At 44.2% G+C, this 11,864-nt stretch overlaps 1 protein-coding gene across 1 annotated transcript; it reads left to right on the top strand.

The window, feature by feature from the left end:
- Positions 1-4,968: 4,968 nt before the first annotated feature.
- On the top strand, positions 4,969-9,592 carry MRPL16 (mitochondrial ribosomal protein L16). Its single transcript, XM_047824229.1, has 4 exons — positions 4,969-5,112; positions 5,468-5,533; positions 7,724-7,872; positions 8,889-9,592. Exons 1-4 carry the CDS (start codon positions 5,058-5,060, stop codon positions 9,372-9,374), a joined length of 756 nt encoding a protein of 251 aa, XP_047680185.1. The 5' UTR covers positions 4,969-5,057; the 3' UTR covers positions 9,375-9,592.
- Positions 9,593-11,864: the final 2,272 nt, after the last annotated feature.

Here is an 11,864-nt window from a genome sequence, read left to right as displayed (position 1 = left end):
GGACCAGATGGCTTCCCAGGGGAGTTCTACCAGACGTTTAAAGCAGAGATAATACCTATCCTTCTCAAGCTATTCCAAAAAATAGAAAGGGAAGGAAAACTTCCAGACTCATTCTATGAAGCCAGTATTACTTTGATTCCTAAACCAGACAGACACCCAGTAAAAAAAGAGAACTACAGGCCAATATCCCTGATGAATATGGATGCAAAAATTCTTAATAAGACACTAGCAAATCAAATTCAACAGCATATAAAAAGAATTATTCACCATGATCAAGTGGGATTCATTCCTGGGATGCAGGGCTGGTTCAACATTTGCAAATCAATCAACGTGATATATCACATTAATAAAAGAAAAGATAAGAACCATATTTACCTGTCAATCAATGCAGAAAAGGCATTTGACAAAATTCAGCAACCTTTCTTAATAAAAACCCTCGAGAAAGTCGGGATAGAAGGAACATACTTAAACACCATAAAAGCCATTTATGAAAAGCCCACAGCTAACATCATCCTCAACGGGGAAAAACTGAGAGCTTTTTCCCTGAGATCAGGAACACGACACTCGGTCCACTCTCACCGCTGCTGTTTAACATAGTGTTGGAAGTGCTAGCATCAGCAATCAGACAACAAAAGGAAATCAAAGGCATCAAAATTGGCAAAGATGAAGTCAAGCTTTCACTTTTTGCAGATGACATGATATTATACATGGAAAATCCAATAGACTCCACCAGAAGTCTGCTAGAACTGATACATGAATTTAGCAAAGTTGCAGGATACAAAATCAATGTACAGAAATCAGTTGCATTCTTATACACTAGTAATGAAGCAACAGAAAGACAAATAAAGAAACTGATCCCATTCACAATTGCACCAAGAAGCATAAAATACCTAGGGATAAATCTAACCAAAGATGTAAAAGATCTGTATGCTGAAAACTATAGAAAGCTTATGAAGGAAATTGAAGAAGATATAAAGAAATGGAAAAACATTCCGTGCTCATGGATTGGAAGAATAAATATTGTCAAAATGTCAATACTACCCAAAGCTATCTACACATTCAATGCAATCCCAATCAAAATTGCACCAGCATTCTTCTCGAAACTAGAACAAGCAATCCTAAAATTCATATGGAACCACAAAAGGCCCCGAAAAGCCAAAGTAATTTTGAAGAAGAAGACCAAAGCAGGAGGCATCACAATCCCAGACTTTAGCCTCTACTACAAAGCTGTAATCATCAAGACAACATGGTATTGGCACAAAAACAGACACATAGACCAATGGAATAGAATAGAAACCCCACAACTAGACCCACAATAGTATGGCCAACTAATCTTTGACAAAGCAGGAAAGAACATCCAATGGAAAAAAGACAGTCTCTTTAACAAATGGTGCTGGGAGAACTGGACAGCAACATGCAGAAGATTGAAACTAGACCACTTTCTCACACCATTCACAAAAATAAACTCAAAATGGATAAAGGACCTGAATGTGAGACAGGAAACCATCAAAACCCTAGAGGAGAAAGCAGGAAAAGACCTCTCTGACCTCAGTCGTAGCAATTTCTTACTTGACACATCCCCAAAGGCAAGGGAATTAAAAGCAAAAATGAACTACTGGGACCTCATGAAAATAAAAAGCTTCTGCACAGCAAAGGAAACAATCAACAAAACTAAACGGCAACCAACGGAATGGGAAAAGATATTTGCAAATGACATATCAGACAAAGGGCTAGTATCCAAAATCTATAAAGAGCTCACCAAACTCCACACCCGAAAAACAAATAATCCAGTGAAGAAATGGGCAGAAAACATGAATAGACACTTCTCTAAAGAAGACATCCGGATGGCCAAACAGGCACATGAAAAGATGCTCAACATCGCTCCTCATCAGGGAAATACAAATCAAAACCACACTCAAGATATCACCTCGCGCCAGTCAGAGTGGCCAAAATGAACAAATCAGGAGACCATAGATGCTGAAGAGGATGTGGAGAAACGGGAACCCTCTTGCACCGTTGGTGGGAATGCAAACTGGTGCAGCCGCTCTGGAAAACAGTGTGGGAGGTACCTCAAAAAATTAAAAATAGACCTACCCTATGACCCAGCAGTAGCACTGCTAGGAATTTACCCAAGGGATACAGGAGCACTGATGCATAGGGGCACTTGTACCCCAATGTTTATAGCAGCACTCTCAACAATAGCCAAATTATGGAAAGAGCCTAAATGTCCATCAACTGATGAATGGATAAAGAAATTGTGGTTTATATACACAATGGAGTACTACGTGGCAATGAGAAAGAATGAAATATGGCCCTTTGTAGCAACGTGGATGGAACTGGAGAGTGTGATGCTAAGTGAAATAAGCCATACTGAGAAAGACAGGTACCATATGGTTTCACTCTTATGTGGATCCTGAGAAACTTAACAGAAACCCATGGGGGAGGGGAAGGAAAAAAAAAAAAAAAAAAAAAGAGGTTAGAGTGGGAGAGAGCCAAAGCATAAAAGACTCTTAAAAACTGAGAACAAACTGAGGGTTGATGGGGGGTGGGAGGGAGGGGAGGGTAGGTGATGGGTATTGAGGAGGGCACCTTTTGGGATGAGCACTGGGTGTTGTATGGAAACCAATTTGACGATAAATTTCATATATTGAAAAAAAAAAAAAAAAGAACCAAACCTAGGACTAGGCTACAGGTTTCTGTTATCTCTTGATTTTAAAATAAAGATTAGGGGAGTCTGGCTGGCTCAGTCTGTAGAGCATGTGACTCTTGATCTTGGGGTTGTAAATTCAAGCCCCACGTTGGGTATAGAGATTACTTAAAAATAGAATCTTAAAAAAGTAAAATAAATAAAAAAGTGAGAAAGATTAAAAACTGAGATGCTAGGTAATTTTCATACAGATGGAAAAAATACAAATCCCAATGGATATAGACCTGGATGATCCCAAAACAGTGGCTTGTAGCTATACTCTGCTTTTTAAATTTTCCAAGTGCTCACAGGGCACCGATTCTAACTTGCTTAGGCATTAGAATCACCCGTGGGGACTTGGTTCACAATAGGAATTCCTGAACCCCACCTTCAGAGTTTCTGACTTACTTAAGTAGGGACCAGATATTTACATTTATACAAAGGTCTCAGGGACATCTGATGCAGCTGGTCTGAAGACTAACTTTTGGGAGATTTTAACAAACCCATTCCAGTAAAAGAACATCAAGGTTTTTACCCCTACTTTGCATCATCCTAGCTGTGTGGCAAATCATTGCATCCTGGAACATCAGTTTCCTACAAATAAATACCATAGAATTATCAGAACAGTGTAAATAAAGAGCTGTGAGAAATGGCAGGACAGAAAATTTTTTAGGGACCAGAGAAGACCTCACATCCCTCCTCCCATTTTCACAATGCTTTATTCATACTTCTTTTGTGATACCTCAACATTATTATATGCTCATCATATTGTCCCTACATAAATATAAATTCCTAAAGAAATGGATCACTGGTTTTTCTTTGTATCCTCTATTGTACCTGGCACAACTCTTGCAGAGAAAAATAGACATCACTTATAATAGTTACTATTTAAAGGTAAAACTTTGAGCTTACTTTTTAGTTTTTTTAATTTTTTTTAATGTTTATTTATTTTTGAGAGAGAGACAGAGCATGAGTGGGGGAGCAGTGAGAGAGGGAGACAGAATCCGAAGCAGGCTCCAGGCTCTGAGCTGTCAGCACAGAGCCCAACACGGGGCTCCAACCCACAAACCGTGAGATCATGATCTGAGCGCAAGTGGGACGCTTAACCAACTGAGCCACCCGGGTGCCCCTACTGTTTAGTTCTTTTAAAATCAGTAACGAGGTGGAAGTTGGGGGGCCACCAAAAGACTTCGAGACCAAAGAGGGATTGTACTGACACTTTATTCTCCATCCAAAGCAAAATTACACAATATCCAGCTTGAGATTTTTAAACGCCTGAGCACATTCGGATCTCCCACTTTTGGTGGAGGGGAGCAGGCAAGAGATGCCTAGAATCTGACACTGGCTTGGGAGTGGGGGTCAGTAAAAAGCTTTTAGAGCTGCTCTTAAAGGACAGAAATGGTTGGCTGTAATAAAGTCCACTAACTCTTTTGAGACAGCTTCAGTGTGCAGATAACCAAGAAGTGCCTAAAACGGTGGACACCGAAAGTTCTCCCAGTAGCTTTGGAAATGTTCCAGGTTTTATTTGTTGCCATTTATGAAAATAATCCTTGGGGAAAGACCATACGCAGATTTAGCATGATTTAAATACAACAGACATCAGTCTCAATTTGTTAATCCTATTTGTGCCCTAAGCTTGGGGAAAGATCCTTTCTCATTCTAAATATCAAAAAGCTTCAAACCCATAAAAATGATTTTGCCCAACATCCTTCCAGAATACTTACGCGTTATTTTAACTTGATAATCAAGTTTTGATATTGTCCCGTCACTGGAGTCCCTGGAGTCACACAGACTCAAATTCTGATTGTAGTTTTCCTGCTGTGTGACCGGAGTAAATTAAACCCCACGACCCTCGGGATGGAATCTGCAAATGGGTGTCACGCCTTCCTTATCTCATGGACTCGTTGGGAGGACTCCGCGCCGTGATGAGGTACTGAACGCGACACACTGCAAGCGCCCGCTAAAAGCTCAGGCCACGGTGAATGATCAGTGGTGTTTTCCTAATGCCTCTGAGCGCCCCCCCCCCCCCCACACACACACACAAGGGGCTTAACGCAGTGAGCTGGGAGGCGCAACCGGGTGGGTGAAGCCAAGCTTTCTCAACGCGACACTCGGCCCGAGAAGCCAGACGCCGCCGCCCGCAACCCACGAAAGACCTCGGATTGTAAGGAGACTCCCAGAAGGCGCCGGGGGTTTGGGGCGTGGCTAGCGGATGCCCGCGCGGAACCTAAACTCCGCGGCCCGGTTTCTTCCGCTTCCGCCGGGACTCTCTGCAGAGTGGACCGATGCGAAGGCGACTTCCGGGGCGGCCGTGTCCCGGGAGTCGCCGAGATCGCCGCGGGGAGCCCGCTGCGGCCGGGTGCGCGTGGCCATGTGGCGGGTGCTGGCTCGCGCGGGGGCGCCGCTCCTGCGAACGCAGCTGTCAGGTGAGGAGGCCCCTCGGTCACTCAGAAGACGTCCCCTTCCTCCCCAGCGCCAGGGCGGCACCTCGCCAGCTCCGGGAAGGCTCTGCCGACGGTTACCGAAGCGCTGGGTAGGGGCCGCGCTCCCCCGCCGCGGGGACTCGTGGCGAAGAGCGGCGGCCACCTGGGGCGGGGGTGGGGGGGGGTCGGCTCCCGGAGACCCCTGCTAGCGGGCTTCTTTGGGGAGCCCTGAGCCTGTGAGCCCACGTAGTGGAACCCACGGCCCACTATCAGGGCACTCCGTTAGGAGTGACCGGTCCAGGTTGTGCCGGGCCCAGGTCTTGTCGCTTTCGTCTTTTAATTTGATTTGTCTTTGTAGATTCCTGCGTCGCCCCGCCCGCCAGTGCTGGCCTGAAGACGCTGCTCCCGGTGCCGGCTTTTGAGGGTGAGAGCTTGTGTCAGTTCCGTGTTTTTCTCTGATGGACCCTAGAAGAGGGTAGGTGAAGACGTAGGAGGGTTCTTGTACTTCCTATCTCCATTCACTCGCGCAGTAAACTTGTATCGAGGGCTTACTGTATGCCAAGTGTTCTGAACACTGGGGATACATCAGAAAACGAGAGAGACCCACAAAGGTCCCTGCTTTTCTGGAGCAGATGTGTCATGGGATGGGTCCTGTATGGCCTACCAACTGGGGCGCATGGTCCACCCTCAGCCATGGCTGATTGGCATCAAATTTGAACTTTTGATGTTCTCTCTAAAGGATGTCACATATATGCAGCCATATAACAACATATGTGAAAAGCATTGGTTTATTAAATACAAACGTTAAGAAAAACCTCAGTTGTAAATCTAATTGACCATATCTTTTATTTTTCTTTTAAAGTTTATTTATGTATTTTGAGAGAGAGCGTGCACCAGGGAGGGGCAGAGAGAGGATCCCAAGCAGGCTCCGCGCTGCCACCACAGAGCCGGATGCAGGCTCGAACTCACAAACAGTGAGATCATGACCTGAGCTGAAATCAAGAGTCAATACTTAACCAACTGAGCCACCCAGGTGTCCCTAATTTACCATATCGCTAATATATTGGAAATCTCAAAAAAAAAAAAAAAAAAAAAGCATCCTTGACCTCTGAGGGCTTTGGCTTCTGCATGTAATTGTTAAACGACTCTGTGCTCTGGAAGTACATATGGACTTGTAGGTGAGAGAAAGCATCACTAAATTCCTCTGTAGCTGCTTGTAGAAACTGGAGGAGAACGGGCAGTTTCTGTAACCCTAAATAGCCCATTAATAATTTGGTATCTCCTTGAAGGCCCCTGTTTTGTGTTTGACTCCATGGCAAAGCCATGCTTGTTTTACTATAGACCTGTTTTAAATGACTTAAAAGTTATAATTTTTTTCCTCCCAACTTGTCAGAACGTTTGATAGGAAAGAAGGATGCAGCACGTCTGGCCTGCATTTCAGTCCACCTGCCTTCAGTGCCGCAAGCTGTTGCCCATTGTACGCAGCATACAGGTGTCAGTGTGACAAGCCCTGTAGAAAGAGAGCACAGATCAAAGGATTCCTGGGTTGCAGGTTTCTTAACAAGAACATGGCAGAGGGGCGCCTGGGTGGCTTAGTTGGTTAAGTGTCCGACTCTTGGTTTCCACTCAGGTCTTGATAGCGTGATTTCGTGAGTTCAAGCCGCACATTGGGCTCTATGCTGACAGCAGGAGCCTGCTTGGCAGTCTCTCTCTGCCCCTCCCCCGCCGACACTGTCTCTGTCTCTCTCAAAATAAATAAACTTTTTTAAAAATTACAAAAAAAAAAAAAAAAAAGAATGTGGCAGAGGAGAATTTAGATATTTTCATATTCATTGTAGTAAATATTCTTTCCACTACCCCCATTAACATCCAGAGAGGCCATGTAGTATTTTGAAGGAAAAAAAAAAAAAAAGTCATACGGTCTGACTTTGCTGTTTTCACTGAATGGCCTAGAACAAATTACAAAATATCTCTAGGCCTCACATTCCCCTTTTATCAAACGGAGCTTTAAAATAGTACCCGCCTAATGTTCTGTTCCGTGATCTGGGTGTGTTAATGTGGGTGTGTTTATGCAGTCATTTTGTGATAATTCACTGAGCTGTACACTTTTTATTTGGCCCTTTGATTATGTGTGTTAAACTTGAAAATGTTCAAACTTTTTAAAAAGGGAAGCCCTAAGAAATTCCTAAGCTATAAAATCGCTTTAAAGATTAAATGAGATAGTGCACATAAAGCATTCTACTCCGTGTCTAGCACTTGGAAACATTAAAAAAAAAAAAAAAAAGTTAGCCAGTCTTAACTCTGTGACATTCTTAATCTCTGTACCTTCCCAGTGGTCTCTCTTCTAGTTTCAGGCAGAGAGTGCGTTTTGTTTGAAGGTTAAAACTGCGCATCTTCAAAGGCTCAGAAGCCTCTCCGTTAAGTCTTGTCATAACCAAAAGATTCCAGTTGACACTGGAAAAAAAAGCATTGGCAGGAAAAACCCAATATGCTTCTGGAATTACTTTTTAGTGGTAACTTCAAGACTTTCACTTGATTGTTATAAATCTTTCTAGAAGAAAATGGATCCTTCGAAATGTGTTGTTGTATTTATTCTTGGTTGTGCTCTTTTTAGATGTTTCCATTCCTGAAAAGCCCAAGCTTAGATTTGTTGAGAGGGTTCCACTTGTGCCAAAAGTCAGAAGGGAACCCAAGAACTTGAGTGACATACGGGGACCTTCTGCCGAAGCCACCGAGTTCACAGAAGGCAGTTTTGCAATCTTGGTAAGTGAGTTCAGTGTCAAGTGGCTATAGGATGGAAGTCAGGGATTAGCAAAATCTCATGCTCTTGGAGTTGTTCTCTTCCTCCACAGGTGTTATTAGAACTGCCACCATTTGCTCTTTATTTTATGTTTATTTTTGAAAGAGAGACAGAGACAGAGCACAAGTGGAGGAGGTGCAGAGAGAGAAAGACAGAATCTGAAGCGGGCTCCAGGCTCTGTCAGTACAGAGCCCGACGCGGGGCTTGAACTCACAAACCATGAGATCAGATCATGATCTAAGCCAAAGTTAGACGCTTAACCGACTGAGCCACCCAGGCGCCCCCACCGTTTGCTCTTTAAAATGATGTGCACTACCCAGTAAACATTTGAGTTCTCTTTTTTTTTTCGTGTAGAGTGCAGATAGTGTAAAAGCAGGAAAAGGAAGAGGCTACCTATTTGGCCTCTATAATCATACTGTGAAATCTTCTCAGACCTCTGCTAGAAATAAAACTACCCATGACTTAGGATGTGGGACAACTGTTTCCTTACTCAGGTAGCTCCCATGAAGACTTGATGTCAGAAGCTGCACAAATGGGTGTGAACTAGGATTGATTTCCCATCAGGCAGCCAGAGCAGTATTTTACGGTCCTTCCCACAGCCTGCATGAGCAGCCCCGCCAACCTCTCAGAACCTCATGCCCAAGCCCTGTCCCTTAGTCTGCTCCAACTCCCCAAGCCCCTTACTGTGTCAGGGCCTTCACATACCCCATTCCTCTGCCTGTAACTATTGTCTGTTTTCCCTTGGCCACTTCCTACCATTCTGGCCTCAGCTTTAAGTGTCATCTCCTCAAAGAGGCCTTCCCTGGTTATCCACTGAAATGGGTCCACCCTTGTTCTCATTTAGGCTTTTCCTCCATGGTTCTTACTAGAACTTCTATTTCTATCTTTATGTATATCATTGAAGCCGCAGTTATTATCAAAGAGCCCATAAAAGATACCTAAGTCCCCACGTGTTTCTAATTGTTTCATCTACTTTTAGGCACTGGGTGGTGGTTACCTCCACTGGGGCCATTTTGAAATGATGCGCCTGACAATCAACCGCTCTCTGGACCCGAAGAACATGTTTGCTTTATGGAGAGTACCAGCCCCTTTCAAGCCCATCACCCGCAAGGGTATGGGACAGCGCATGGGGGGAGGCAAAGGTGCCATTGATCACTACGTGACTCCCGTGAAGGCTGGCCGTCTCATAGTAGAGATGGGTGGGCGTTGTGAATTCAAAGAGGTACAAGGTTTCCTCGACCAGGTGGCCCACAAGTTGCCCTTCCCAGCAAAGGCCGTGAGCCGTGAGACTCTAGAGAAGATGCGGAAAGATCAAGAGGAAAGGGAACAGAACAACCAAAACCCCTGGACCTTTGAGCGCATAGCCACTGCCAACATGCTGGGGATACGCAAAGTCCTGAGCCCGTATGACTTGGCCCAGAAGGGACGGTACTGGGGCAAGTTCTATATGCCTGAACGTGTGTAGTGAGAGTGGGAGAACTAAGTGTACAAAGGCTGCTGAGAGAAAGAATCTACGCTTTTATTCCCATCAGCCTACCCTCCAAGTCTTCGGGTAGCTCTGATATCTAACTGAGGAGCAGTGTATGAGTAAATGAGTTCTGAAAGATTGTACACTATGTGCTGATTTTTTTAAGTGCGTTGTATTTACATCAAATAAAGTTTGAGGATCATCTCCGGAAATAACTTCTCACTGGTCACTCCTAATCCTTAAATGGTCAAGAGGCTGGCCTGTTAGGGGGTCTGGTTCTCCCCAGCTGTAAGATGAATGTCTTCAGGGCTGAAACATCCTTCCATCTCCCACCTCCGTTATAAGTTGGACTTAGTATCTGTATGGGTTTCCCTGCCGTCTGAAAGTTTGCTTCATATCGCTTCGCTTTTACCAAAGACCTTCATTAGTAACTGTTTTTTCTCTAACTGGAAGAAATCCGAAGAGAATTTTCACTCTCACAAAATGGTAATTACTTGGCTGTACATTTTTTCAGCTTAGGAACACTTTACTTTCAGACAGTGGGGAATTCTGTACTACCTGTTACATGTACACGCTTCAGGAGCAAGTTGCTATGATATTTACTAGTTAGAAACATTTTTGGAAAATCAAAGAAAGAAACAGTGGGACACACATTGTTTGATTGAACAGATATTTATTTATGCCCAGCTATCCATCTCTCAATCCTGGAAGGCAAAGGGAGATGTTGGACAATAAGATAAGGAACGTAACCTTTGCCTTTTAACACAAGAACTAATAGAAGTTGAAGTTGGCCTTTCTAGGTCTAAAGTTCTCTGAGGGCCAGTGTTGTGTCCCTGTAGGTTCTAGTACAGTGCACGTGCCACACAGCACTCAAATATGCTGGATGAATAAAGGCCCCGTGTGTTAAATCCCCATGTTGCCACCTCCCTGTCTGTCCTTAACAAGATTCATCTAGTTTTCAGAGCTAGCCAGCAGTTTTCTAACCCCTGTTCAAACTAAAAGAACTACAAATAGATATAAATGGTAAACCATGTGCTTTGGAAAGTGGGTAGAAAACAGCACACTGACTTGAATTGTCAGTTTTTAATCCCACCTTCTTAAAACGTTAAGATCTCCAGCAAAGAAAATAATTTACTGTCAAAGTTACAAATATATCTAAATAGTTACATGGTTCTCAAGAGTTGAACACTGTGGTTTTTAATGTATTTTTAGTGACCCTCTTGTAATTACAGTAAAACCTTGGTTTGCGAGCATACTTCATCCCAGAAACATGCTTATAAGCCAAAGCTATATCAAAGCGAATTTCCAGAGCCACTGGCTCAGTTGTGATCATGTGATGTTTGGCATCATGTACTACTATCACAAGACGTCGCTCGTTTATCAAGTTAAAATTTATTAGAAACGTTTGCTCATCTTGTGGAACACAGAACAAGTTTCTTGCAGTCCAAGGTTTTACTGGTACTAAATTGCAGTAGAGAACACATCTAAACCTTGAATTGGGACCAGTGTTTGGGACAATTTTGTACACACATTGCTGGCCGACTAAATCCGTTTTAGCTAGCAACACAGAGCACATAAATAATGCAAGTGGTAGGCTGCTGTCACCTTTCTGACCTGACACGTCATCTCTGTTACCGTTCACAGAACACGGTGCTGATTGTCGGGAGTTCATAATATAAACCTTTTTTTTGTTTGTTTGGGGTCCACCTTGAGTTACTGAACCCCAATCCTGGGGCCAGCCGATCTTCGCAGAATAAGGGACTGTCCGTGGAACTCCATCACCACCCATATAAAAGGACTTTATATGTCACCGAAATAGGAGGCCTGTTGTGCAGAAGTGTGGATCAGCCCATTTCCAGGCATGTGCACACAGCATCTGATACATAACCCGTTTACCACTGATGCTTTAAAAGGTTTCAGAGTAAGACCCAAGGACTCATCCATGAGCTGAAATCAGAGCTTAATTACAGGTAATTAAGTCAACCGATACTTGAACATCTGTAAGTGGCAGGCACTGTGCTAAGCACTGGGGACGCTGCCGTGAGCAAGACCCGCATGGCGCCTATGGTTAGACAGCCTTCACTTTAGACAATTAGACCCTGAAGAAGGAAGTAGACGCAGGTTGGTCAAAGGTGAGGCCTAGAAGAACCTGAGGGGCCTGGTGTTGATCAAAGAGAAAATGAGATCCTGAGGAGTGGGGAGTGCACCATTTTCTGCCTCTGTGCAGCACTGGCTGTTCTATTTCCCAAATAGGCACCTGTTCTCAGCCCCACAGCCCTTGCCTAACCAGCTGTCCGCCACTGTGCTCCCTGTTCCTCCAGCCCTGCCAGCCCCTCCCTCCCAGCTCCGTACTGTCTGAAGTCTAGCTTTGCTAACGTGTAATGGGTGGTTGGATGACGCCCTGTGTCATAGGTCTCATCATGGAAAGAGGGGTAGCTGTGAGGAATCTGCAGTGGAGAGGTGATGGCACCACAGAGGTGGAAGAAG

This window comes from Prionailurus viverrinus, chromosome D1, assembly GCF_022837055.1.
Source record: "Prionailurus viverrinus isolate Anna chromosome D1, UM_Priviv_1.0, whole genome shotgun sequence".
NCBI classification, from domain to species: Eukaryota; Metazoa; Chordata; class Mammalia; order Carnivora; family Felidae; genus Prionailurus; species Prionailurus viverrinus.
The sequence above is the reverse complement of the archived record's forward strand: the minus strand, read 5'-3'. Positions and strand labels throughout refer to the sequence as shown.

Coding starts and splice junctions, on each gene's coding strand:
- MRPL16 (XM_047824229.1), top strand. CDS start 5,058: ATGTGGCGGGTGCTGGCTCGCGCGGGGGCGCCGCTCCTGCGAACGCAG. Junction 5,113..5,467: donor CCTGCGAACGCAGCTGTCAG/GTGAGGAGGCCC, acceptor TTGTCTTTGTAG/ATTCCTGCGTCGCCCCGCCC. Junction 7,873..8,888: donor AAGGCAGTTTTGCAATCTTG/GTAAGTGAGTTC, acceptor ATCTACTTTTAG/GCACTGGGTGGTGGTTACCT.